We start from the raw sequence: 27,708 nt of genomic DNA on the forward strand, positions 1-27,708 counted from the left end.
TCTCTTTCTCAGTATTTTTATAGTTAATAATTTCATTTTATCTATTCTTTGTACATACTTTTGAAGGCATTTACACACACACAGAGATGACTTCACATATTTCGTGTTATACATTTTTTTGTTGTTGTTATATCCGGACATGTCAGTATCTACACCAGCTGTAAACAAGTGTAGAATTGTATTCAGTTGATATCTGTAAACAATTATTTGCATGTAAATATCTTGAGATTTATATTGTATGCATCACCATTTGAGAATCATGTAAAACCTGATTTCTTTTTGTCATCGAATGAACATCATTTGATGGGCCTAATTTTTTCCTTTATGGGGGAAAAATGTAAACGAAAAATATGTATGGTTTTTGAACAGTCAAGATGATAGCTGATGGACAGAAAATGAGGGGAACAATAAAAGGTTGGGCTTGCACTGCTTCAGATAGATGTATAGGCTTGTTCACCTGCTGTGTGGCTGGGAAGGCTGAAGAGAGATGTACATGGCTGTCCCATGATGGCCAGGACGTGACCTGTGGGTGTGGTGTGCTGTGGGCAGGAACCCTGGGCGGCGGGGCAGAAGGGGCGGCTGGTCCCGGGGCCAGTAGAGGCGGCAAGGCGGGGCAGGAGGGCGCCGGGCCCCACCACTCCTCCTCCTCCTCCCAGGACAAGACGCCCCTCTCCAACCTCTTCCACTCCATCCGCACAGGGCTGGGAGGGGCGTCTGAGGATCAGGCGGACACCTCGGGGGCCGGGGGGGCGGTGGGGGGCAGCGGGGGGGCGGTAGGGGGCAGTGTGGTAGTGCAGCACGTCTCGTGCCGTCGGCGCCACGACTCCAACTCTGACTCGGACTCAGACTCAGACTCACAGGGCCACAAGGGACTTGGTGTCCGGAAGCAGCAGGCCTCTAAGACCAACGGCAGCGCCGTGGAGGTGAGGGACACTGCAGACCCACAGCACAAGGGCAGGGCTCAGCAAGACAGCGCTGCCACGAAGACTTTGGACAGCAGGTCAGGAGAGTTGGACGGCAGAGGCAGCAGCAACAACAGCTCCCTCCCCCCTGACACGGCGGCTGTGAAGGAGAGACAGCAGGGAGGGAGGAGAGGCGGGGAGGGTCCATGTGAAGCCAAAGCCAGAAGCGGCAACACTGGCAGAAGGAGCGAACTGCCACAGCGTGTGCGGGGCGGGGAGAGCCAGGCAAGGAGAGAGGGGGGGCTGGCAGCAGCACAGGGCGTGGCCCAGCAGGAGGAAGAGCGACCGGCCAGCGGCTGTTCATTTACCAGCTCGGAGTGGGGGGATGTGACCCCCACGGAGAACAGCCCGGGGTTCGGGGCCCCGGCCCCCCAGGACAGGAAGGAGGACGTGCAGTCTACGCCCGGCCAGAGCTCAGGATACATGTCCACATCCAGGAAGAGCCTGGAGGTCCTGGACACCAATGCGCTCACTGACACACATCACTACCACCAGCACAGCAACCACGACAGCCCCTCCCCCTCCTCCTCCTTCAAGCCCAAAACCACCTCCCCTTCCAAGGTGCCCGTCAGGTCCAGACAGTTGAGCCGGGAGTCCTCCCAGATGGAGGAACCTGCTACCCCCCCAGCAACGAAACCTCCACCTCCCGACACTAGATCTTCTGCCATCCCCCAGCCCGCACACCGCAGTAAAGGCGGCACCGGCACACAGGGACATGTCCGGCGCCAGTCTTCGGGCCGCTCAGAGACGCTGAGCACGTGTTCGGCCAAAACGGCCTCCCCGGCCACCAAGATGCGACTACTGGACTTGGCCAGCAGCCGCGCACTGGACCGTGAGGAGGAGGGGGAGGGGGGGAGCGTCAGGTCGTGGTCTGGCGGCAGTGAGGACACCATGAGTCTGGGCATGTCCTGCTCTGGCCTGCCTGTGTCTGCCGACACCCCCGTGTTTCAGAAAGTGCAGCACAAACGGCCCAAGGGTTGTGAGTAGTTCGTCCATCCGTGTTGCCACGGTTCCTGCTGCTGTTGTTGTTGTTGTTGTCGCTTTTCAGTTCTCTTCGCTCATTCTTCTTCTTCTGAGCGGCCTGGGTGTTGTCTGCCCCTTATCTATTTATTTATTTTAATTTGTACCACTGCTGGTATTTTGACTGGTTGTTTGTTGGTTTTTTTTTCTGTGGAGTGTCACGCAGCTTTTAACTCGCCACGTGGAAATGGTAGCACATGTTTCTTTTATCTGTGGTGCACAATTCTGGTTTTTTTGTTTTTTGTTGGTTTTTTTGGTGAAGGAATGTATTGTACTGCTTGTTTCTTTGATTTCTGAAGTTTTTCATCTTCACTTTATCAAAGACTTACTTTCACTCTTTTGATCTTTTTTTTTTCATCAGTGTCCATTTTTCTTCATCTTCTTTACCTTTCATAAAAGAAATTATGTATATACTGTGCTGTTTTGTTATTGATTCTTGTTATGTAAGAAAGAATTCATGGGCAGAGGTACAATACTAGACAAACCTAACTGTGGTCAGAAAAAAAAAAGAATCTAAATAATAACAGTAAAAGAGAAAGCTAAGCTGATAAACTTTAGCTAACTTGATCATATCAGCACCCAAAATGTGCTTTATTATTTTTGTCTTTCCTTTCTTTTCTTTTCTTTTTTTTTCCTTCTCTCATTTTCTTAAATAAAATATTTTGTGTTACTATTATTCATGTATTATTTATCCATTTCTTTGAAGTTGTTTTTTCCTCACCCAAAAAATAAAGATGGTTTTTCTTTTTCTTTTATTAGATCTTGTGTCATTGTTAACTTCTTTTTCTTTTTTTTTTTTTTTTTTGTCTGTCAACTTCTTCTTTGCTATTTCTCTTCCTCCAATTTTTAAATTTTCTTTAGTTTTATCAAAGTTTTTTTTTTGTTTTTTTGTTTTTTGTGTTTTTTTTCCTCATGAATATGTCATTTCCATTTAACCTTACATGGATACCAAAGTTACTATTGCAGCTCTTCACTTTATGTTTGATATCTGGATATTATGTGTCCTGGAAAAAACATTGATATGGCTTGGCCATCTTAATTCTTCTCTCTTTTTTTTATTTTTTTACCTTCTTGTTTTGGTCTTCTTTTTTTTTCTCTCTGAATACATCGACAACATCGGTAACACCAACGACATGAACAATAATAAAGAGCAGTTAAAAGGAGAGTTATTTCAGAAGAAGCTCACTGCTCACATACACATACACGCACGCATGCTTGCATGCGCATGCACGTACACACAAGCACACATGTACGCACACATGCACTTTTCCTCTGATACATAACATGAACTTTAAAAAAAAAATTATTTATTTTTTGTACACTAATATTCACATGCATTCCCTTTCCTTTATACACTACTTTACTCCTTTCCGTCTAAAAACACTTATAGTGAATAGACGTTAAACTGAAGAAAACATGCACCCCCCACCCCCTCCTTCTCCAAACACACAAACACGGATGCATGCAAATACAGCTGTGCAGTCGTGTTAGGATTTTGTTTTTATTCTTGCCTTGACACTTGTTTCAAGAAACTAAGAAATAAGTCGTTTTTGAGTGAGTTCTTTGGCTCTAGCATTTTGGTGGGAATGGAAAGTTGATTCAGAAAGGCAAGTGTTGGGGGGTGGGGGGGAGTCATTCCATGTGTGTTCCAGCTTTATAATGAAATGACTGAGAAAGCTTCCATTGACTCTCATCACCTGTCTATCTGCATCTGCCTCTGTCTCTCCTCTTTCTCCCCCCTTCTCTCTGTCACCCTCTCTGTCTCAGTCTCTATCTCCCTCTCTCTCCTCTCTTTCTCCACCCACTCTCTTTATCTCTCTCTCTCTCTTTCTCTCTCTCTCTCACTTTCTTCCCCTCTCTCTTTGTCTCTCTCACTTTCTCCCCCCTCTCTCTTTCTCCCCCCTCTCTCTTTGTCTCTCTCTTTCTCTCTCTCTCTCTCACTTTCTCCCCCCTCTCTCTTTCTCTCTCTCTCTCACTTTCTCCCCCCTCTCTCTTTCTCCACCGTCTTTCTTTGTCTCTCTCTCTTTCTCTCTCTCTCTCTCTCACTTTCTCCCCCCTCTCTCTTTCTCCACCGTCTTTCTTTGTCTCTCTCTCTCTCTCTCTCTCTCACTTTCTCCCCCCTCTCTCTTTCTCCCCCCTCTCTCTTTGTCTCTCTCTCTCTCTCTCTTTCTCCCCCCTCTCTCTTTGTCTCTGTCTCTCTCTCTTTCTCACTTTCTCCTCCTTTCCTCCCATCTCTTTTCTCATCACCCTTCTGTATCTCTCTCTCTCTCTCCCTTTCCTCTCTTTCTCCTTTTTTCCCTCCCATCTCTGTTTCCTTGTCTCCTCTCTCTCTGTCTCTCTTTCTCTCTCTTTTGAGGGCTGGATGTAAAAAAAAGCAGCTGGGTGCTTACTCCACTACCCTCGTTAAATAAAAATTTGTTTCGTTTCGTTTCTCCCTCCCATCTTCTGTTCTGTATTTCTTCTTATCACAACAGATTTCTCCGCATGAAATTCGGGCTGCTCTCCCCAGGGAGAGCGTGTCGCTACACTACAGTGCCACCCTTTTTTTTTGTTGTATTTTTCTGCGTGCAGTTTTATTTGTTTTTCCTATCGAAGTGGATTTTTCTACAGAATTTTGCCAGGAACAACCCTTTTGTTGCCGTGGGTTCTTTTACGAGCGCTAAGTGCATGCTGCACATGGGACCTCGGTTTATAGTCTCATCCGAATGACTAGTGTCCAGACCACCACTCAAGGTCTAGTGGAGGGGGAGAAAATATCGGCGGCTGAGCCGTGATTCAAACCAGCATGCTCAGATTCTCTCGCTTCCTAGGCGGACGCGTTACCTCTTGGCCATCACTCCACTGTGAATCTATTTCTCTTTGTCTCTCTCCCACATCTCCCTCCCTCTCTCTCTCTCTCTCCCACACCACACACACACCCCTTCGAAGGCTGCATGGAAAAAAAAGCATTATTTTGCTTACTGTATTACCCTCAGAAAATAGAATTTATTAGTTCAATTCAATTCTCTCTCTCTTTCTCCCCCATCTATTTCTCTTTGTCTCTCTCTCACATCCCTCTCTCTTATCTCTCTCTGCCCCCTACCCCCCCATACCTCCTTCCATCCTACCCTCTTCCCCCGCCCCACCCCCCCACCTCCCCATGCCTCCCTCATTCTCTTCGACTTTATGTGTGTCGTATATCTTCTAGGATTTACTTCATTCTGTCAGCTTGAAAAAAAAAAACAAAAAAAACCACACCAGAAAACAATATCTCGTTTCAACAGTTCTCCCTCCTGGTGTTATTCCCACCCTACCCCACCTCACCCCCCCCCCCACACACACACCCCTGTTGACAGAGAGTTGCTGCATCATCACAACTGAATCCAGCACACAGTGAACACCTGTTGGAAAACTATTGATCCTGGGCCCTCACTGCCTGCCTGCCTGCTGCCTTAGATTGTTGGTGTCATGTGCTTAGGGGCTGAACCTTGGTCTGTGTGTGTGTGTGTGTGTGTGTGTGTGTGTGTGTTGGAGGATGGTGTGTGTGTGTTTGTTTTGGGGGGTGTTGTGTGTGTGTGTGTGTATGCATGTGTTGGACGGTGGTGCGTGTGAGTGTGTGTTGGACGGTGGTGTGTGTGTGTGTGCATGCAAAAGGAAAAGAGAGTAAGACTGTGTGTGTGTGTGTGTGTGTGTGAATAAATGAATAAGTGTGTGTCTGTGTGCGCACATGTGTGTGTGTGTGAATTAATGTATGTATGTGTGTGTGTGTGTGTCTGTTTGCGTGTGCATGTGTGCATGCAAAAGGAAAAGAGAGTAAGACCCTGTATGTATGTGTGTGTGTGTGTGTGTGTGTAAATGTGCATGTGTGTGTGTGTGTGTGTGTGTGTGTGTGTGAGTGCAGGCACACAATCATGTGTATATATGTATAAGCACTGTGAACTGTGTGATGATCTGTCAGGGCCATGTAGCTGTGTTCTTTGACTTGCAGTTGTTTTCCATGACTGGTGTTTTGTCTGTTGAGTCATGTCCCTTGACTTGAGAGTTGTATCCCTTTATTTTCATCTCTTCACTTTCCTTGTGACTTGAGAGTTATATGCCTAGATCTTCATCACTTGACGTTAGAATATTATCCACACGCCATGATCTTCAGATACTTATAGTTTGCAAGTGGCTTATTATGTTTTGAATTCTGAGATTTGTATCTTTCATGATATTGTTGTGTCTCTTCTTTGAGGAGTCGGTGTAAAATTTGAGTTCAGATATAGTCGTGTTTTTGTTTGTTTTGTTTTATTTGTTACACCAAAACTGATTGATATCATTTGAATCCATCAAAGATTGAAATTCCTGTTGATCAGCTGCTTTGAGACCAGTTGCTGTTATGATGACCAGTGGAAACTCATTCCATTGGTTTTGCTGGACTAGTGTTTATCAATTCTTTCTTCTTCTTCTTCTTCTTCTTCTTCTTCACCCTTAATTCCTTGAAGAGTCATTAGGGCGCCGCACAAGAGAGCTGTACACCATGTTCCTCCAGCTCTGTCGGTTATGTGTCAAAGCCTGGGTCTCTGTATGGGTAGGGTGGGGGGATAGTTCTGTTTTATACAATTTTCTATATTGGCAGTTCTGAACTAGTTTTCTGTATTTGTTTCTTCCTGGCAAGTGGCCTCTGAACACCTGCTGCAAACTTTTCAGTATTACAAAAATTAAAAAACCCACAAAACAACAAACAAAAACAAAAACAACAACAACAACAACAACAAGTTGCCCGTGTCTTTCCTTGTTTATCCCAGAAGATTTATCGTCCTTTCTGTTTGCAATCAGCTGATCCACAGGAAGCACCATGCAGTTAACAGCTGGGTATACATGGTTAACACGTGGACCTGTCAAACATTGCCAGTCTCTGTATTGTTTACTGCTACATGTTTTGAAACAAGCTGCATGGCACACTTGGTCTTGAAGGAGAGAGGCTAGCAAGGGACTGTGGATTTTTTTAAATTTTTTACCCCACTTCACACAAAGCAAAGTGAAGGTTATCAAGGTGTTTGTGTCAAGATTCGTCTCACCATTGGAACCTTTGCATTTATATGTGTGTGTGTGTGTGTGTGTGTGTGTGTGTGTGTGTTCAGCTTGGTCAAGTAACTTATAGACAGAAAATATTATTACCAATGAACAGTTTTCTCTCTCCCCCCTCCAGCCCCCCCCCCCCCCCCCCTCTAAATTCCACGAAGAATCATTCAACTTGTCATACAAATAACATTGCTTAAATATATATAGGTTTGCTGCATGCCATGAAGTGCAGTTGTGTTGGATGAGTTGTGGAAAGGTTTCACGGTGGGCAGGTGAGGAGAGGCAGGCAGGCCGCAATGAGGGAAGGACGGGGGTGGAGGTCAGTGGCCTTGAGCGGGAAACCCAGGTGGGGAAGGAGGACGTCATCACCATGGACACCAACCACAGTGCTTCAGGTAGTGCAGCAGTTCTTCTCCCAGCCCACCAACAAAGCATGCCGTCCCTTTCCCACACTGTCAGCCCCAGCCCTCAGAGTCACACTGCCAGAACCAAGATGGCTTCCCCACCGCAACCACCCGTCCAACTTCAGCCTGATCTGGAAAGTGCTGGAGCTTGGATCAAATCAAGAACCTTGTGGGGAAAGCTGAAGCTTTTGCGACCTTCTGGAACAAAAGTAAATGCACAAGAAGTAGATAGGACTGGTGACGGACATTTGAAAGACCCTGGAAGCTTCCAGTACCAACCAAAGAGGAAGGAAACCAATGAGCCAGAAGCAGGAAAGATACCCACATGGACAGAGCCTCAGGATAATATAGAGCACAAGAAAGAGCAGCAACGACAACAACCAGCACGCACTGTAAACTACCGCAACAAATGGATGAAAATGATGGCAGCTTCTGACACTCTGAGCGTCATTTCAGAAAGCTCAGAACCAGACGTGACAGAATCACCACCCATGGAGGGAGGGGAGAGAGGTGGACAGACGGCAGAGAGTTTTACCCCACAGGAACCAAGCCACCTTTCCCTCCCTCAGAAGTTGAGAGACTATGAACTGGACAATCATGTAGAACAAAGCCACCTTTCCCGCCCTCAGAAGTTGAGAGATGATGAACTGGGCAATCATGTAGAACCAAGCCACCTTTCCCTCCCTCAGAAGATGAAAACACCGAGAGATGATGAACTGGACAGTTATGTAGAACAGGGTCTCCCTCAAACCGGCACCATCACAGCACAGCATGACGTGGGTGAGAAGCCATTCAGCATGGATCCTTGAAAGCAGTAGGCCTTGTAGATACTGACAAAACTCACTGCGAGAGGACGTCCTCGTCAGCACAGCTGCAGGATTGCATGTGGACGTTACCTGTAGTACTTGCTCATCTGCATGCTGCTCCAAGCAAAACTGATGTGCTGGATTCAGTGTCAGAACCACTGCTAAAGAGGATTCTTTGTCCTCTGAGTGGACAGTGAATGGCAGAGGAAGTGGTAAACCCTGTCTGTTTCACCCTCTTTCAAACACCCTCACTGGGAATGACAAAGCATGCAGAGCTGTCAGCTGTCAGACATGCATGTCACTGCATTAGGAGCGCCCTTTCTGTCGTGGTAGCGACTGCAGAAGAGCTGACAGTTTGAACATGACACAAAGCATGTGATCAGTGTGGAGAACCTACATGGTCAGCAGAATGAATGAATGAATGCTTTTGATTAACAAGGGAAATAATCAAACCTTGATCATCTCTTCTGCTTGAAAAAAAGGCTAATTAACACGATTGCAGTAACATGGTTTGGGTTTTGGTGCTTCTAAAACTGCATGGCATGAGATGCTCTGTTCTGTAAAGAAAGTTAAGATCTTTTGTAATGGTCATGTTTACATTTTTGGCAGCACAAAAGGAAAGTCAAACAGCAGTATGTTCAGCCTTATGCCATTGCTGATTTGGACCACAATCACTGATAAAGAAGACGCGATACTGACCTTAACTGGTGTTTTGTGCATTGGTTGTATTCATTACAAGATTTCAGCTCTGTCTAGTCATCAGGAAGTGTTTTTGATATATCTATCTGTTTATCTATCTGTCTGTCTATCAATCTCTCTCTCTCTCTCTCTCTCTCTCTCTCTCTCTATACACACACACACACACACACACACACATATATATACATGTATGTATGTTTATATGTACATAAATGTATATATGTACATAAATGTATATATATATATTGCGTATATATATATATATATATGTGTGTGTGTGTGTGTGTGTGTGTGTGTGTATACATATATATTTAGAGAGAGAGATAGGCAGTGAGAGAGAGGGCATGATTTTATCATATGTATGCATGTGGTGACGAAGATGATGATGAAGATGATACAGATAATTACATAGCGCCTGCCCTCGGTCAGGCCCCAAGCTCTAAGAGCTTTACAAACATACAGTCATTTGCACAACAGCCTGCCTACGTGGACAGAACCAACTGACAGCTGCCACTGGGCACTTCTCATTCGTTTCCTGTTTCATTCAATCAGGTTTGTCATGCACACACACACACACACACACACACACACACACACAGGCAGGTACATTTTTACTTGTATAATCATTTTGTTTGATTACTACGTCATGTAGGCAGCCATACTCTGTTTTCGGGGGTGGGAGTGCTGGGTATGTTCTTGTTTCCATGACCCACCCAACGCTGACATGGATTACAGGATCTTGAATGTGTGTGTTTGATGTTCTGCGTGTGTATACACATGAAGGGGGGTTTGGGCACCTGGGAGTCTGGAAAAATCTCCACCCCTTAACCCACCAGGTGTGACGAGGATCAAACTCAGGAAAACCCTGTGCTGAAACCATTTGACCACCACACCCATGTGTGTGAAAGGCAGGGGGCTGAAACATAAATCTCTCAGGTTTAACTTGTCTCCATATGAAAGGGTGCATTGCAAACATACAGTGCCCAACATTATGAATGAGATGAATTCGTTAACACGTCAGTTGGTTTGAAAAAAAAAAAAAAAAAAAATCCAACAACTCCACTTCCATCTCTTTTTTTACCATTGCTGAGCAGTCCTGACATTGTCACCAAAGGAATGGAGAGTCAAGAAGATTATGCAGTACGACAGTGCAAGCTGATTCCCTTAGCCTCAAGTCAGACACTTTCCAATCCATAATTATCTGTATGCTACAGGTGCCACAAAGAATATTCTTTTCTTGTTTCCTTCGGATTGCACAACATGTGCTGTAAAAAATCTGAAGGAGAGATTCATTATCCTTCATTGAAGTTTGAATGTGTGTACACATTCATTGACACACTGACACTGTGGTTTGTGTAGACATCTTGTGACTACATCTAGATAACTTTATTTGTCCAAAAACTTCTTGCCTGAAAGATTGTCAGATCACGAAAGGCCCAGTTCAAAACATATCTATCTGATACCAGAAGGGGTAGTCCCGATTTGGGGGTGGGGGGTGGGGGGGGGGGGGGGGGGGGGGGGGGGGAACGGGGCAGAATGCTTTAGTCTTCTCTGCATTGCTTTCCCACCTGGACATCCAAGCAATGGCAGTGTGATCCAGGGTCCCTTCTTTTCATTAAGCTCCTGCTACAGACCTCTAATGAATATGGATTAATGAGAGATCCATGCTTGCCACAGAAGACAGGTTAAACTAGCCCCTTGTAATTCCATCAAGTAGGCAGATAGGACAGGTCAGGAGGAAAAGACTAGTCCTTCATCACTGTACGTGTTGCTTACTGCCCGTTTTTTTGCCTTCTGGATGAAGGGCAGCAACTCATCATTGTATAGCTAATATTAACAGGAGCTCTTGTTTGTCAAAAAAACATGAAAAGGACAGGTATGACCAAAAAAGGTCAAAGACTAAAACAGGAAAAAGGTGTTAATGTATATATAGATATATATGTATCTCTCTCTCTCTCTCTCTCTCTCTCTCTCTCTATATATATATATATATATATATATATATATATCTATATTTATATATATATATATCTATCTGTATATTATAAAAGAAAAAAAGATATCACACTGAAAAAAAAAGAGAAAAGGACAGGGGGTTTTGTTGTTTTTTTTAATGAATTTTTTTTAACCATGTACCAACTGCATGACTTATGTCTCTATTGAAAAAAAAATGCAAAGAAAAAACTTTAGAGTGATCATACAGAGCCAGATCGGAAGCTTTGGTGACTCCTGTCTCAGTTAAGCTTGTCTGTGGAATGTTTCTTTCGCCTTGCTGATTTGACGTGCATGTCTTGCGGCAGTGCGTTGACTAACAGTATTGTTTGTAGTGGGTGAATGAAGGTTGTAAAGCCATGTTTCTTTCTGTCGTGTGTTTGTTCTTTCATTGGAAAACAAACTTCAGCAGACTCTTTGTTTCCTTCAGTCGTATATTTGCTCTTTCATTTGGAAACTGCCTTTGGCAGGCTGTCATCCTTTCAGCTGCTGCCATTTGGGGACTGTTGCTTCTTTGGGGATATGTATGTATTTGTGAACAAAATTTGTTCAACCATTGTGCTGTCTCTGTCTGTCTGTCTCATTTTCTCTCTTTCTCTCTATCTATCTCTCTGTCTGTCTCTCTTTGTCAATCTATCTGTCTTTTTGTCTCTCTGTCCTGTCTCTGTCTGTCTCTCTCTCTGTGTCTCTCTGTGTCTCTTCATGTACATGCTCCCTCAAGCATGCACACACATGCACATGTGCTCACACACACACAGTCTAACACACACACACACACACTTATAATTCATGTATAACTACATAACCATGTCGACAGGATGTTTATCTGCAATCTAGTGTGCTGACGGGTTCAGCGTTTCAGCATATGAACGTGTGGCTTTGTGTTACTGTTGTTTGAAGCTGTACATCATGACGAAAAAGGCAGCTGGAGCCCTGTTATGCATTCGCTATATTTTTCAGTGTGGTGTGAAGGATGAATTTCATGCAAAGGAGTTTGGAAACAGCCTGCTGTACAACGGGCCTCCAATACTTGTTGTACTCCATACTTTTCTTTCATCTGTTATCCCTTGTTCCTTTATCATGATCCCTCCTCTGATTTTCATCTGATTTTCCTCTGTCTCTTCACTATTCCCCTGAACTGTCTTGGTGTGTGTTTTGTCCTGTTGTCATGACTGTCTTTTATGCATCCGTTTTTCCTTCTTTTTTGATTTTATTTTTTTAATTTTTATACTGCTGTTTATTTGACATCCTTTCACTGACATCGTCCTCAAATATATTGCTCACTGTGATACTGTTTTATAGGATGTAGGTGTACTACTGTCAGTGTTAAGCCCAGCTTTTAACATAATGTGAGTAAGTTATCAGACTTTGAATAAAATTCATGTTTCTATGCCAATTTGAAAAAAAAAAGAATCTTTCTATCTTTCTACTTACTTATTCTTCCAGCACAAAGCTACCCAACACTGTTTGTCCACATTGCTGTCTTTCTGTGATATACACACGTGGACGTGAGTGCATGTACAAAGGTAGACAAAGATGCACCTGTGTATGCTCTTATCTTTCCTTATAAGTAAACACTTGAACAGAAGGCTGCATTCACAGCACAGTGTGTTAGATGTCCATGCTTTTCCTTCAGGCTTTTTTGTGGTGGTTTTTTTTGTTTTTTTTCAAGCGTTTGGCTATCAGCGATGTGGAGGTGTGCCATATGGTGATGACGTGGTATCTTGGTGTCTCGTTTGCTGATGCACATTTTCTACTGATGCACGCTTCATGTGTCAGTGTTGAAAGTGTGAATGGTATTTCAGTTTCAGTTTCATTTTCTTACGGAGGCGTCACTGCGTTTGCACAAATCCATATACGCTACACCACATCTGCTAGGCAGATGCCTGACCAGCAGCGTAACCCAATGCGCTTTGTCAGGCTTCGAGTGCATGCTTACATATTTGTGTACCTATCAGAGTGGATTTCTTCTACTGAATTTTTGCCTGAGGGCAACAATTTCATTGCCATGGGTTTTTTTTCAGTGCACTAAGTGCGTGCTGCACACGGGACCTCGGTTTGTCGTCTCATTCGAATGATCAGACACTCAATTTGATTTTCCAGTCAAACTTGAGAGAAAGGGCGAGAGCGGGATTCGAACCTATACCTTTATGGACTCTCTGTATTGCCAGATGAGCGTCTTGACCATTCTGCCGTCTTCCTCATGATGCACACACAGTCCTCCTACACACAGCACAGGACACACAGTGCTCACATTCTCACTCCCATGCATGGACGTTCTATGTCATTTATGCATGTGCAGGATAACACTTGTGTGCTCACATAAATACAAAAGCAACCTCTGCCATGAGTGCATAGGCATATGCTTCCTTGAATGTGCATGTACTTGACTATACAGCCCAAAGAGAGAGAGACATAGAGAGAAAATATGTAGACATACCACCTCATTTGCACATACTGATCATCGATATATATATATGTATTTTATTCAGGTTGATATTAGATCAGTGTGTATGCATAAAGGCAAACAAACATGTGCATGTACACTCATAAATACAATATGTGAATGCACTCAAGACTCACACACACAAGTACATATGCACACACATTATCAAAAAGAAAGAAAGAAAAAAGGTGGTGCTCTCAGTGTAGCAATGTTCTCTCCTTGGGGAGAGCAGCCTGAATTTCACATAGAGAAATTTGTTGTGACAAAAGAGTGTTACAGTACAATACAATACAATACAACACACATGCACACACACACACACACACACACACACACACACACACACACAATATGCACAGTTAACAACCACTTTGTGTTTGAGCTGTTTGCAAAGTGTCGTTAATGTGCTGAACCGTAATAGACCCAGTTATTGCACCATTTTCAGTCAGTGTAATTGGCAATCTCAGTTACTTAACTATTGTTCTGTGTTCATCTGCCTTTTCTTTAGATAATTGTATTTTCACCTTCTTTCAGCCTCCCTCTTTTGTATATACACGTCCCCATAGATTCAAAATTTTTCCCCAACTTAGGCTGTAGTAACAGACACTTTGCTTGTAGTTGTTGTAGTGTGGCTTTGTAGTGCAGTCTGCTGCGGCAGCTCTTTTTTTGCCATCTGCTTCGTGCCTCTTGTGTGTTTTCTTTTATTTTGTTCTGGTATATGCTCATTGCTCAACAACTTGCATGGGTTATCATATGATTTGATTTCATTTTTGCCCTTTGAATAAAGCTTGCTTCTTATATATATATATATAGAGAGAGAGAGAGAGTGAGAGAGAGAGAGAGAGAATATTTATTGTTTTTTGACTATTGTATGTGGTAAAGAGGTTTTGTTGACAAAACGTACAATGTAATGAAGTGTTTATGTTTGACTAAAAGATGTGAGAGAGATGGGAGTGGTAGGGTTAAAGGGAGGGGACAGTAGTGAAAATAATTATGGGAGACAGCAGTGAAACAGTTAAAGGTGGGAAGGGTAATTGGAGAGCTGACACTCTTTTTTTTATTATGCATGTTTTGTAAATGCAAGCACAATTTTGATTGGATAATGAATTGTTGTCAGTTGGTTTATTTCCTTGCTATGATTTTTGCATCGATTTGAATCATATGAAATGGACTTTATGTATCATCTGTGTCAGCTTCTGATAAATAAAAAAAATCTATAAACAGAATAAAACATGATAATTGCCAGTGATATGTGAATGGAAAAGAAAAAAAAAGGTAATACACTAAAATCAGTAAAATCTTAACAACGCAAAAAATACATTGACGTTTACCACTTTAGACTTAGGTCAGGTATTTGTTTAACAATGCATCTAAAAAGAAAGCATTTTCAAACCAGAAACAGCTTGCAAGTGCTTTCCTTTGCCAAAAATGTTACAGCAAAGGATTAATATACAAACATTTGTGACTATGGTCATGTATTTGTTATACAATGCATATCAAAAAGAAAACAGTTTAAACCAGAAACCACTTACAAGTTCTTGATCATGTTTTGCTACACACACACACACACACACACACACACACACACACACACACACACACACACACACATACAAGTTGCAGCAACTGATTGATAACAAACATCAGTCAGAAACATGCTTAACCTCCTGAATAATTCTGAACAGCTTATCCCTTTCCGGTGTGAACTAAAATGACTGTCAGTGAGTGAGTGAGTTTGAGAGTTTCAGAATTAGTAGGTTATATTTTTGATAGTGTACTATTTATGATTGTGTACTATGACATACATGTGTGTGCGTGCGTGCAGGCTTGTGTGTGTGTTGTGTGCATTTGGGTGTGTGTCTGTGGGCGAAGGGGGTGAATAATTTAATGTTTTGGATCTTGTGTCCATTTTATCCATATTGATATTTATATGTTGTTGTTGTTGTTTTTCTGTTTGTAAACACCTAGAGCTTATTTTCAAGATGAGGCGTAAATGATCATAATGATAATGATAATCATAAGCATTCCTCTCAGAAACTTGACTAACGTTGACCCTAACCGTTCTGGGCAGCAGCAGCGACGTACACCGACCCGGCGAAGGACAGCCGCCACAGCCCTCAGCACCTGTCGGACGGGGAGCGGGGCGGGGGCGGGGGTGGGGGCGCCACCAGTGACCAGTCCTCCGACACAGGTCATGGGTCACCCTCGCGGGGCCGACCCATGTCTAGGTCAGGGTCCACGCCCAGGAAGAGCAACCTGTCCATCCCCTCTGTGGTGGCCACCTCACACTCCGGGGGCTCCAACGATGAGGTAGTGGGGATGGGGGGGTTGCAGGGGGTGTTGCGGGGGATGTGGGGGGTTGCGGAGGGGATGGGGGTGGAGGGAAGAGACCTGGGGCAGGGGTGGGGAGGGGGGCGGGGGGGGGGAATGACTGTGAGGTTTGAACTTTGTATATGCATGCAGTTTGAAATAGGCATTTTATTAACACCATTAGATGTTAAAGCAACAGCTGACCATATAATGATATAGTTAGACTGATTAACTGCATGATGCGGAGTGTGGGAGGATCTGAAGCAGAACATCATATAGCTCTTCAGTTCATGCCTACGCATCTGCTCAGTAGATAGACTGATGAATAATACACATGGTAGTTTACAGACGAAAACCGGCTCGTCAGCATAACCATTGCAACAGTTCATTTGTGCATGGAGCGTATTGGGATGTTTGCATCTGTGTGTGTGTGTGTGTGTGTGTGTGTGTGTGTGTGTGTGTGTTTCTCACCTGTTTTCCATCACTTTAGAGCTGGTTATCTGTACATGTTCATGCTTTACAGCTGCATTTATTATTTCCTGCCATCAGAAGTGGTGTAACAGAAGCCTTTTTTAAAGAAAAGAAGTCCCAGAAGATGCTCCTTATTTCTTTAATTCCACTGTACACACCTTTTTTTCCCCATCCCTCACCACCCCATCTGATATATCACTAACATTCCCCCACACCCTCACTCTTGAATTTGATCAGTGTTGAAAACTGCCCATTGCCTGCTGATAGACCATTGTCATGTCTTAACTTAGCTAACTGTCCACATTGAAAAGTGCACACATTCAGCCAGACCACGCTGATGTCTTTTTGAGCGATGAGTTGTGATGGTCAGTGTTGTGACGCTGTGTGGGTCATCAGTGTCCCCTGTTCTTCATGCCCAGTGTGTTCACTGTGTCCTGGCCACACACACCCTCATGTGCTTGAACTCTGTTCTTTTCTTTCCTGTGTGATGTCACTGCATCCTCTTTGTCAAACTGGCATCATTGTGCAAAAATGCTTTGTTTGTGCAAGGGTCTTTACATAACAGAAATGAGTTCTGTATTCAATAACCGTGATTTTTTTATATTTTTTTTTCCTTCACAGTGTTGCTCTGTAGATAAATGAGAATGTACTTCTATTTTTGCATTTGGATTTTTAGCTCCCTGCCATGTCAAATTGGCATGGGTTTTACATTTTCATTACAAGAGACCTGTTTTTGTGTTCACTTTGTTTCCTTCACAACTGTTGATGTGTACCTGGCTCACCATGACTGTGTGTTTGAGTTTACTGACTGTGCACCCTGCTCTCTGTGTTTGTGTGTGTGTGTGTGTGTGTGTGTGTGTGTGTCTGCCAGAGGTCAGTGGAGGATGATGATGATATAGATGAGCTGTTTGCCAAGTACCGTTCACACAGCCAGCTTGGAGTCAGTCGAAGCACCATCGGTGTAAGTGGTCACTCTTTCATCACCGTGTCCAACGGCACTGCTTTTCTTGTTGTGTTTGGGTTGTTTTCTTGTTTTTTTTTGTTTTGTTTTTTTAACTTACCTAACTATGTTATACTTGGGAATTTTGGACAACCCTTTTTCTTTTTTTTCTTTTTTTTTTAAAAAGACAAACTTATCCAATTATAATGTTCAGAAAATTTGATCAGCCGTTTTTTCTTTCCAGATTTTTTTTCTCCTTCTTAACTGTTATTATACTAACATGATTTTCTGGTGAAACCTTTTTGTTTACAGCTTAAAATTTTGTCATTATTTTTGTATATAACTATGATACTTGGAGTATTTTGTATAGCCTGTTTCTTAAGAGGACTTTTTTACTTTTCTAACTATAATTTCTGGACCTTTACACACCCTTTTACATTCACCTTTAAAAAAAAAAAAAAAAATCTACTCATCTAGCTGTAATATTTTTAGAAGTTTGTATTGACTTTTTGTTCACCAGCTTTCAAAAGAAAAAAAACAAGTTTTTATCTGACTATAGTATTTGGAGAACTTGAATAACTTTTCTAACCAGCTTTTTAACATTTTTTTAATCTACTATTATATTTTGGAGAATTTTATATGGCCTTTTCCTATTGTATGTAGCTTTTTTTTTCTTGTTTTTGTAACGTGTTTTACTTGGAAAGTTGTACTCACATTTTTCTTGCCATTTTTTTTTTTTTCTTTTTTAAAGAGGGGGCAATTTAAGAAGCATTTTGATTTGAAAAAGATATATTGACTAAACAGGACACTTCTAGTTCCTGATTATTTTAATAATTTAAAAATCTCTCTCTCTCTCTCTCTCTCTCTCTCTCTCTCTCTGTGATTTGATAACAGATGAGACTTTCCCCACTATTCTTCCATTTCACTGCTATACTGTTTACTAACAACATCATGCTTGGAGTCTCATGAACAATTTTATATAAGATGTGTTACGTACTGCTTCATCCCTGATTCCCTAATCCTCGTATGCATATATATTTTCATTTTTGATTTCCCCCACATTACATACTTTTTTTTTTTTTCATGTCCAAGATATTTTTTTTTCTTCCCGGTTTTTTGGGTTTTTTGTTGTTGGTAATACCGTATAATCAGGTTTGTTTCCCTTAGTTGACACCCGAATGCTCCCCCTTGCCTGAGCAAGTTGTCTCCCATCTTGTTCCTGAAAGAGATTATCAGTCATCGGCAAGTATTTCTGCCCCTGTGTTGAAGACCTGAACTGTAACACTGATTTTTGCCTGCATACGATAGAATTCATAATTGTAACCACATACTGGACTGGGAATGAAGACTGTATAGATTATCTGAAAAATGCTAGTTATGTATACTGATATTTAGTGAAAATGCTTTACTTGTAACATGCTATACATAGTTGTTATGTTTTGTGCTAATGGCTAACTCACCTGTATGTGCTTCGTTTGCTTGTTAACATCTATCCGTGTAACCTATCATCTGTTGCATTGTTTCACCTTTCGCATGTCCGCTTTCGTCTCTGTAGCCTGACACATATTCTTTATTGGTATTTTTGTTCTGATTTCTTTTGGAGGGAGCTGGGCGGGAGTGGGGGTGGGGGTGAGGGGCGGTGGGGGTGTATTCTGATATCTTGTTTTGCCATCGGATAAGTTGCCAACACGTAGGTGAAGTTCTTAGTGCGGATTCATTTCGCAGGCAATCACTTTCTGTAGCAGAATTGGAAGGAAAGAGAGAGAGAGAGAGAGAGAGAGAGAGAGAGAGAGGGTGGTGGTGTGCATATGTATGTATATTTTGTTTTTTTTATTGTGTGTGTGTGTGTGTGTTGGAATAAGAATGTATCTGTACTTTTTGATTGATTGATTGATTGATTGTGTGTGTGTGTGTGTGTGTGTGTGTGTGTGTGTGTGTGTGTGTGTGTGTGTGGTTGCTTGCAAGTAAGTGTGTAAATGCATACATTTTGATTTTATTTATTATATTTCCTATCCAGACTCCTTTCGACCTCAGTTTTAAACCTGCTGAATATCTGTGGCCCCCACACCCCCCTGCCCCTACCCCCACACCCCCACTCTCCCACTCCCTGTTCCATCCTCTGCTGCTCATGCACTTCCACCCCACAAACTCACTTCTTCTTTTTTCTTCTGTAATTTCATCCTCACTTTCTGCAAGCCACTGAAATAATGCAACCCCTTTAAAATCAATACAAGCTAGAGTACGTTTAGATTCATCTCTCCCTTTTCTTCTTCCCCCTCCCACCCCACCCCCCCACCCTCCTGATGATAATGATGTTGTGTTATGGACATGGTTAATTGTTTTCCAGTCTGTATGTTTTGTGATATTCATCTTTTTTTGCATTTTCAAAACAAAACGAGAAACAAACAACAACAAAAGAGGGAGGGGTGGGGGTGGGGGGGTGTCTTTTTTTTCCCCAACGTAGGTGACATATTATTTTTCATCAATGCACCTTCATACTGCAGCCTATATTCTGATCTAATACCCACATCTAAAAAGATAAATAAATCAATAGATAAATAAATAAATGTAGATTAAAAAAAAAAAAACATAATAAAAAGTTTCTTATGACATCCTAATGCAGTCACCTCTGCTTGGCTTTCTAGTGCCAGCTAGTGCTGATCACAGTATTCACTGTCTGTAACAAATAGCACTTTGTTTACAGATGGTGAGGAATTGCCTTTGTTGTTGTTGTTGTTGTTGTTGTTGTTGTGTGTGTGTGTGTGTGTGTGTGTGTGTGTGTGTGCATCTGTGTCTGTGTATGTGCACATACATGTGTATGAATGTGTATGTGCATGCTTGTCTCTGAGTGTTTGAAAATGGTGACTGAAATGACTGACAGTCGCAATAGCCTAATGGTTAAAGTGTTGGACTTTCAGTCTGAGGGTTGGGGGTTCCAGTCTCAGTAACGGCGCATGGTGGGTTACTAGTAAACGGTTGAGATTTTTTCCGATCTGCCAGGTCAGCACATATGTGCAGACCTGCTAGTGCCTGAACCGCCTTCGTGTTTATACACAAGCAGAAGATCAAACACGCATGTTAAAAATCCTGTAATCCATGTGAGTGTTCGGTGGGTTATGGAGAGCTGAAAATATCCAGCATGCATCGACTATGGCAGAGTCATCGGCAAGTTGATGTTGTTCATGTAACGGAAAGAAAGAAAGAAAGAGAATGAAGGTGTGGGTGAATAGTGTGAATGGTACTGGGGTGAGAGGGATGATGGACCAGTGTTAAGTGTGGCAGGCAGTGCATGTTGGTGTGTATGTCTGTTCAGTGTTGAATTGTATATACTGAATGATAAATCCAGACACTGCTGTGCTGTTTCCATTTTCCGTAAGGAAGGCGAAATGACCAAAAAAAAAAAAAAAAAAAAAAAAAAAGGGTGGGAGGAAAGTGCTCAACAAGTATCCATAATTATCATAATTATTATAATCATTCTTGTTATTATTATTAGTAGTAGTAGTAATTACTGAAAAGGAAATGAGTGCCTGGATTTATGATTCACAGTAATTATTAGAGCATGTCCTGCATCCAGTAAGCCCTTCTGGCTTGTGGTTGCAACATCTTTTTTTTTTTTTTTTTTTTTTTTTGAGGGGTGGGGGGTTGGGGGTTATTTTATATTTTTGTGTGCGTGTGTGTGTGTGTGTTCAGTGCTGCGTATTGTATGAGGGATCATGTATATGTCCATGCATATTTGCTTGTGTTTGCATTCTGTCTGTCTGTCTCTGTCTCTGTCTTCCTCTCCTTCTGTGTGTGTGTGTGTGTGTGTGTGTGTCTAAACCATGGCACACACCAAATCATGATAAGATAAACAGGCTTTTTTTCAGATATCACAATCAGTGTTACTTCATAGAAAATATAGACTAAAAAAACACAAAAAAACCCTGCACAAATAGTTATTTTCAACCTGTTATGCAGTGGTGTGTAATAGTAATACCACTAACAGTAATAAAAAGAAGACAAAGAAAGATTATTATTATTATCATCAGTATTTGTATTAAAAACGATACTGTGATAAATAATAGTAAAATATAGTACTGATTATAATAATAGTGAAAAATATTACTCATATATTACAAACCCCCAACATATGCAACCAGTGTATTTTCCTGGGCAGGGGGTCAGGAGTTCAGCTTCCCACATCTGTTAATTTGCTGCAAAGAAGAAAGCAGTGTGTTCTGTAAACTCACCATGTTAGCACTGATGCAGAAAAATAAAGAAAAGTTTTCCACATAATTCAGTTACAGCTGAGTCTCTAACAGGAATTCCATTACGTTCAGTCATGAGTTGAATTAAGCAGGAAATGAATGACTAGACGGCTAGGGATAATCTTCCTTTTTCCTCTCCGTGGTCGTCCATTCAGTCTCAAGATGACGTAGTCTGTATTCTCAGCGATGAGGGTGAAAGGATGAGAGGACAAGGATAGTGTGGTTGTGTTAGCAGGAATCTTGATGTCATTGGTGTTTGCTCTTCTTGCTAATAGGTTTGTTTTGTGTAGTTATTTTTAATGTCAAAGGTATTTTTGTGTTAAGATACTGATCCTGTTTCGATGGTTTATTGAAAACAGTGTAACTCATAAATGTTGTTTCTTGTTTATCATGCTGAATGAGATAGCTTCCGGTTCATACTCAGAAAATGCATTAACGAACTATATCCAAGTATGAATTGTGATTCTGCTTCTGCTAATGTTGACAGCAGTTCAGCAACTAATGTACTAATACTATTTTGTTGATGTTCCAACCATTCAGCACCGAAACATCAGTTTGTCTTTGAAGGCTTTTGAGTTGTGTTTTGTGTTGTAACACTTCTTATTTTGCTGATTTCATTCAGTTCTACAACAAAACATCAAGTCGTATTCAAACAATGTTGTTATCTCTTTGAAGGCAGACATGAAATACTTATGATACTGTTCCGACATTCAGGACAGCCGAGAAAGTCTGGCCAGCGTGTACAGTGATGCTGGGGAGATCAACTACGGACGCATCCCTGTTTCTGGAGAAATCACTTTTGGGCTGGAGTTCGATCCCAAGTTGTCTGCTCTCCGTATCCACATCAAGGGCTGCAAGGATCTGGCTGCAGTCAACGTCAAGCGCAACAGTTCTGACCCGTGAGTCCTCCAGGGTGGAATGCGAATGGATGTGCATGATTGATTGGGCGCAGTAAACCAAGTGGGTAAAGTGTTGGACTTTTAATCTGAGTGGCGCAGTAAACCAAGTGGGTAAAGTGTTGGACTTTTAATCTGAGTGTCCTGGTTTTGATCCCGGTATTGGTACCTGCTGGGTTTAAGGATGGATTTTATTCTTCTTCTGAGCTCACAGGTCAATAGATGTGCAGACCTGCTAGTGCCTGAACCTTCTTTATATTGAAACACATGCTGGTGATCAAATAAAAAAATCAAAGGTCATGTAATCCATGTGAGTTTTCGGTGGGTTATGAAAAAGAAACATTTCCAGCATGCAGTCTGAAAACGGATTATGGCTGCCCACAGTAATGGTGGGATAAAAATGGTCATGCATGAAAAAGTACACTAGTGGATATAATTGAGTCAGGAGATGCAGTCTAAGAAGGCAGAAAGAAAGAAACAGTAATTTATGTACATTTCTTTTACATCTAATACTGTGTCCACCCATTGCACAGAGTTACACAAACTGATGTGTTAATACTTTCAGGTAAATAAATCAGACAACCAACTGAATAAATGCCATACATTAATTTGGCTTTGTCTGTAATTTGGCTTGGTATGCATGTATTAAGGTGAGTGATGAACTAGGAAGCACAATGTGGTTAACACGGTTCACACAAGACTACACAGCAGCACTTACCATCATCTGCTGTGTGTTTACACCTGCACTTTCTCCCTCACAGGTATGTGAAGGTGTACCTGTTACCTGACAAGACGCGCTCCGGGAAGCAGAAGTCGAAGATCAAGAAGCACACCTTGAACCCTGTCTACAATGAGACGCTCACTGTGAGTGGAAGAATGTTGAAAGTTTGGTATTACTTACGTGATTTAAAAGTTTACACTGATGGCTCGGTTCTGGATGATAGCAGTGCTGGATCTGCTTTTGTAATTCCTTGTCTAAAAAACAGAAAAATCTTCTTCTTTTTTTTTTTTAAATATTTTTTTATTTTACTTTTTTATTTTTTTATTTTAGGTAAGGGACATTCAATTTTTTACAGCTGAATTGGTGGCCATCTTTATGGCCTTAAATCATCTTGTTCAAATACCAGTGTTGATAAGTGATATCCTTTTTTTGTGTTGATTCTCAATCTCTTTTAAAACGTTTGTTCCTTTTTGAGAATAATCAGAAGATTTATTGTTTGAAATTAGGTATTTATTACACTTCCTATTTATGAAAGGTGCAAATGTTGATTTTTTATTGGATACAATCCCATACTGGATTCCTTTATAATGACCAAGCAGACAGAGCAGCAAAAAGGGGAGCAAAGAATTATACAGGTAGTATAAGAGTATACCGCCCATTGTCATACAAGGAAATAAGTTATGTACTAGAAAGAGACTTTTATAAGTGCTTTCATTCAACTCTGAAACTTGATCAGTGGACTCACTCAGACTTTGGCCCGATTCACAGACCAGTTCTAAGTTTAATTTTCAGAGTATTATCTAATTCATTACAGATTAAATATTGCTCTAAAGTCAAGTGCATATGCTTCAGTAATGTGACAATTAAGCATACAATTTTTGACTGTGATTTGATGAAGCCTATCCTGCATGAAAATTTGTCATCACTCAAAAGTGACTTGAGAATGATGATGTGTTTGAGTTTTTGGATTCATAATTAGTAGCTTCTTAGATTAGCGACTTCTCTTTTACAAAGTCCATTAAGTAATTTTCTGTACTTGTATTTAGATATTTGTTTCAGATTTCACCCCCCATATACCTAGTTTCCCCCATCTCACCATTCATCCCCCTCCTCTCCTCTTCTAAACGATAAATGTCAAATGCTGTTCCGACAATTTGGGCTAGAATTTGATTATAGTGGAGAGTGTCTTGCCCAAGTTACACCCCCACTCTCTCGGCCAAGAGGGTTTTAGAACAGTCGGCATTGGGATGGTTCCCAAAGGCCAACCAGCCCACAAGGCTGCAGCACAAAGAGCCAGTGCAATTTTGCCTCCTAGTTTGAGAGTCCTGATCCTTCACAAAAGACTAAGCTGTAAATGATTTCCTATTGACTGGAGAAACCATTGATAATACAGCTCTCACTTTGCTGTTGGCCCAAATGTAAACTTATGTCAATCTGTGATATAAGCCGAGTGTTGGGACGTAATACTCTTAACTAAATGTCTTCAATCACCAGTATGTGTGACAGGACATTAAACAGAAGTTCCTCCTCTTCCTTCTTACATGATAAGTTGAAAGTGAGATGAAGTGTCATCCTAACTCTTCTTGTTCTCTTCCTTCTTCTCTGTGTGTGTGTGTGTGGTGGCAGAATGGTTCAGACGCTCAGCTGCCAAACTAGAGAGTCCATGAGGGTGTGGGTTTGAATCCCACTCTCTCCCTTCCTCCCAAGTTTGACTGGAAGATCAAACTCAGCGTCTAATCATTCGGATGAGACGATAAACCGAGGTCCCATGTGCAGCACTCAGCGTACAGAAAAAAAAGAACCCATGGCAACAAAAGTGTTGTCCTCTGGCAAAATTCTGTAGAAGAAATCCACTCTGATAGGTACACAGATATATAGGCATGCACTCAAGGCCTGACAAAGTGCGTTGGGTTATGCTGCTGGTCAGGCATCTGCCTTGCAGATGTGATGTAGCGTGTATGGATTTGTCTGAATGCAGTAATGGCCTCCTTGAGAGACTGAAACTGGAACTTTCTTCTTCTTTCTTCCCCTTCTGTGGGGTTCAACCCAGGCAAGTAGTAGCAGTGCTTTCATTAACTTTGTCATCTTTTCACAGTGTGTGAGGTGCTGGAGGAGTGAATTCTTTTCCACTGTTGGCTTGGCTCATGTGGGAAGTTGTCTGCTTGATGGTTGCATCTGTTAAGAGAGGTGTTGACATTTCTTGATCAAACACTGCTGCTGTTTGTACACACACACACACACACACACACACACACACACACACATATATATATATATATATATCGATATGTATACACTGCTTGGCAGAATTGTCTTTCTCAAGCATACAAAGTACTGCTCTGTAACAAATCATCTGCTGTTCAAAATATTTATCTCTTTGAACTTGATTTGAAGAGATTTCCAAGCACTTAAGACATAGTTTGTGTCATGATAGCAAATACATAAATACGTGTTATTTTGTAAAAGTACATTCATGCACCCAAACTACAAAAGTATTTACTGAAGCACTGGCACACATAAAACTTGGTCGTAATGGCTAAAGGGAGAGCACTTCACAGCTGAACCAAAGAACTTTTAAGTCTTGTGTTGTTTTTTTACCATGTTGTGTTTTGTTTCACCTGAGTACAACTTATTCACTCTTGTTGTATCAGAGTGTTGTTTTTTACCATGTTGTGTTTGTTTCACCTGAGTACAACTTATTCACTCTTGTTGTATCAGAGTGTTGTTGTTTTTTTACCATGTTGTGTTTGTTTCACCTGAGTTACAAACTTATTCACTCTTGTTGTATCAGAGTGTTGTTTTTTACCATGTTGTGTTTGTTTCACCTGAGTACAACTTATTCACTTGTGTTGTATCAGAGTGTTGTTGTTTTTTTTACGATGTTGTGTTTGTTTCACCTGAGTACGACTTATTCACTTGTGTTGTATCAGAGTGTTGTTTTTTACCATGTTGTGTTTGTTTCACCTGAGTACAACTTATTCACTCTTGTTGTATCAGAGTGTTGTTTTTTACCATGTTGTGTTTATTTCACCTGAGTACAACTTATTCACTCTTGTTGTATCAGAGTGATGTTTTTTTACGATGTTGTGTTTGTTTCACCTGAGTACAACTTATTCACTCTTGTATCAGAGTGTTGTTTTTTACCATGTTGGGTTTATTTCACCTGAATACAACTTATTCACTCTTGTTGTATCAGAGTGTTGTTTTTTTACCATGTTGTGTTTGTTTCACCTGAGTACAACTTATTCACTCAAGTTGTATCAGAGTGTTGTCTTTTACCATGTTGTGTTTGTTTCACCTGAATACAACTTATTCACTCTTGTTGTATCAGAGTGTTGTTTTTTTACCATGTTGTGTTTGTTTCACCTGAGTACAACTTATTCACTCTTGTTGTATCAGAGTGTTGTTTTTTACCATGTTGTGTTTATTTCACCTGAGTACAACTTATTCACTCTTGTTGTATCAGAGTATTGTTTTGTTGTTTTTTATCATGTTGTGTTTATTCACCTGAGTTACAACTTATTTGCTTGTGTTGCATCATCACACCCGTGTGTTTTTTGTTGTTCAGCATGATAAACGAGAAACAACATTTATGAGTTACACTGTTTTAATAAACCAACGAAACAGGATCAGTATCTTAACACAAAAATGCCTTTGACATTAAAAATAACTGCACAAAACAAACCTATTAGTAAGAAGAGCAAACACCAATGACATCAAGATTCCTAACACAACCACACTATCCTTGTCCTCTCATCCTTTCACCCTCATCGCTGAGAATACAGACTACGTCATCTTGAGACTGAATGGACGACCACGGAGAGGAAAAAGGAAGATTATCCCTAGCTGTCTAGTCATTCATTTCCAGCTAAATTCTCCTCATGGCTGAACGTAATGTAACTGAATTCTGTGGTAAAGTTTTCTTTATTTTTCTGCATCAGTACTAACATAGTGAGTTTACAAAAAGACACTGCTTTCTTCCCCTCCCACCCAGTACCACATCTCCCAGGGTGAACTGGAGAACCGAACCCTGTGGGTGACGGTGTGGCACAACGACCGCCTGGGCCGCAACGACTTCCTGGGGGAGGTGCTCATTCCCATGGACACGTACCGCTTTGGGGACCCCACCCCTTGCACCTACACCCTGCAGGCCCGGGTCGGTGTGTGTGTGTGTGTGTGTGTGTGTGTGTGAGTGTGGGTGTGGGTGTGTCTTTGAGTTTATGTGTTGGGGCTCGTGTGTTTTAGTGTGTAGTGTTGGGCCTGTGAACATTTTTTTTTTATGCTTTCACATTTGTGAGACTGCATATTTGTTGCATATCTGTTGTGTGTGTGTGTGTGTGTGTGTGTGTGTGTGTGTAAGTGAGTGTGTGTGTGTGTGTGTGTGTAAGTGAGTGTGTATGTGTGTGTGTGTGTGTGTGTGTGTGTGTGTGTGTGTGTTTGTTTACCCTTATTTTTATATTTATTTATCAGTTTCATCAATATTGTTATTCATGTTATTATTTGTATTATTGTTAGTAGTAGTAGTAGTACTACTACTGTTTATGTTATTTATATATGGTTTTATAAACCTTAATTTGATTACTTATCTATCCTGATTACTTATCTATCTATTTACTTTTGAATCTTATTTTACTCATTTTCTTCTTATTTTCCCTCAAGGCCTGACTAAGCCTGTTGGGTTACACTGCTGGTCAGGCATCTGCCTAGCAGATGTGGTGTAGCATATATGGATTTGTCAGAACGCAATGTCG

At 41.5% G+C, this 27,708-nt stretch overlaps 1 protein-coding gene across 1 annotated transcript in view; it reads left to right on the top strand.

Annotated features, from left to right (window-relative positions):
- Window positions 1-27,708, top strand: part of LOC143282778 (uncharacterized) — a 175,959-nt gene that overhangs the window by 140,991 nt on the left and 7,260 nt on the right. Inside the window, exons 6-12 of the mRNA XM_076588543.1 lie at window positions 550-1,941; window positions 7,298-7,420; window positions 15,447-15,682; window positions 17,025-17,114; window positions 22,055-22,239; window positions 22,998-23,100; window positions 26,952-27,113. Coding sequence (XP_076444658.1) covers window positions 550-1,941; window positions 7,298-7,420; window positions 15,447-15,682; window positions 17,025-17,114; window positions 22,055-22,239; window positions 22,998-23,100; window positions 26,952-27,113 — 2,291 coding nt within the window. The remainder of the gene's footprint in view (window positions 1-549; window positions 1,942-7,297; window positions 7,421-15,446; window positions 15,683-17,024; window positions 17,115-22,054; window positions 22,240-22,997; window positions 23,101-26,951; window positions 27,114-27,708) is intronic.

The sequence above is a fragment of the Babylonia areolata genome, chromosome 6 (genome assembly GCF_041734735.1).
Source record: "Babylonia areolata isolate BAREFJ2019XMU chromosome 6, ASM4173473v1, whole genome shotgun sequence".
Taxonomy (NCBI): domain Eukaryota; kingdom Metazoa; phylum Mollusca; class Gastropoda; order Neogastropoda; family Buccinidae; genus Babylonia; species Babylonia areolata.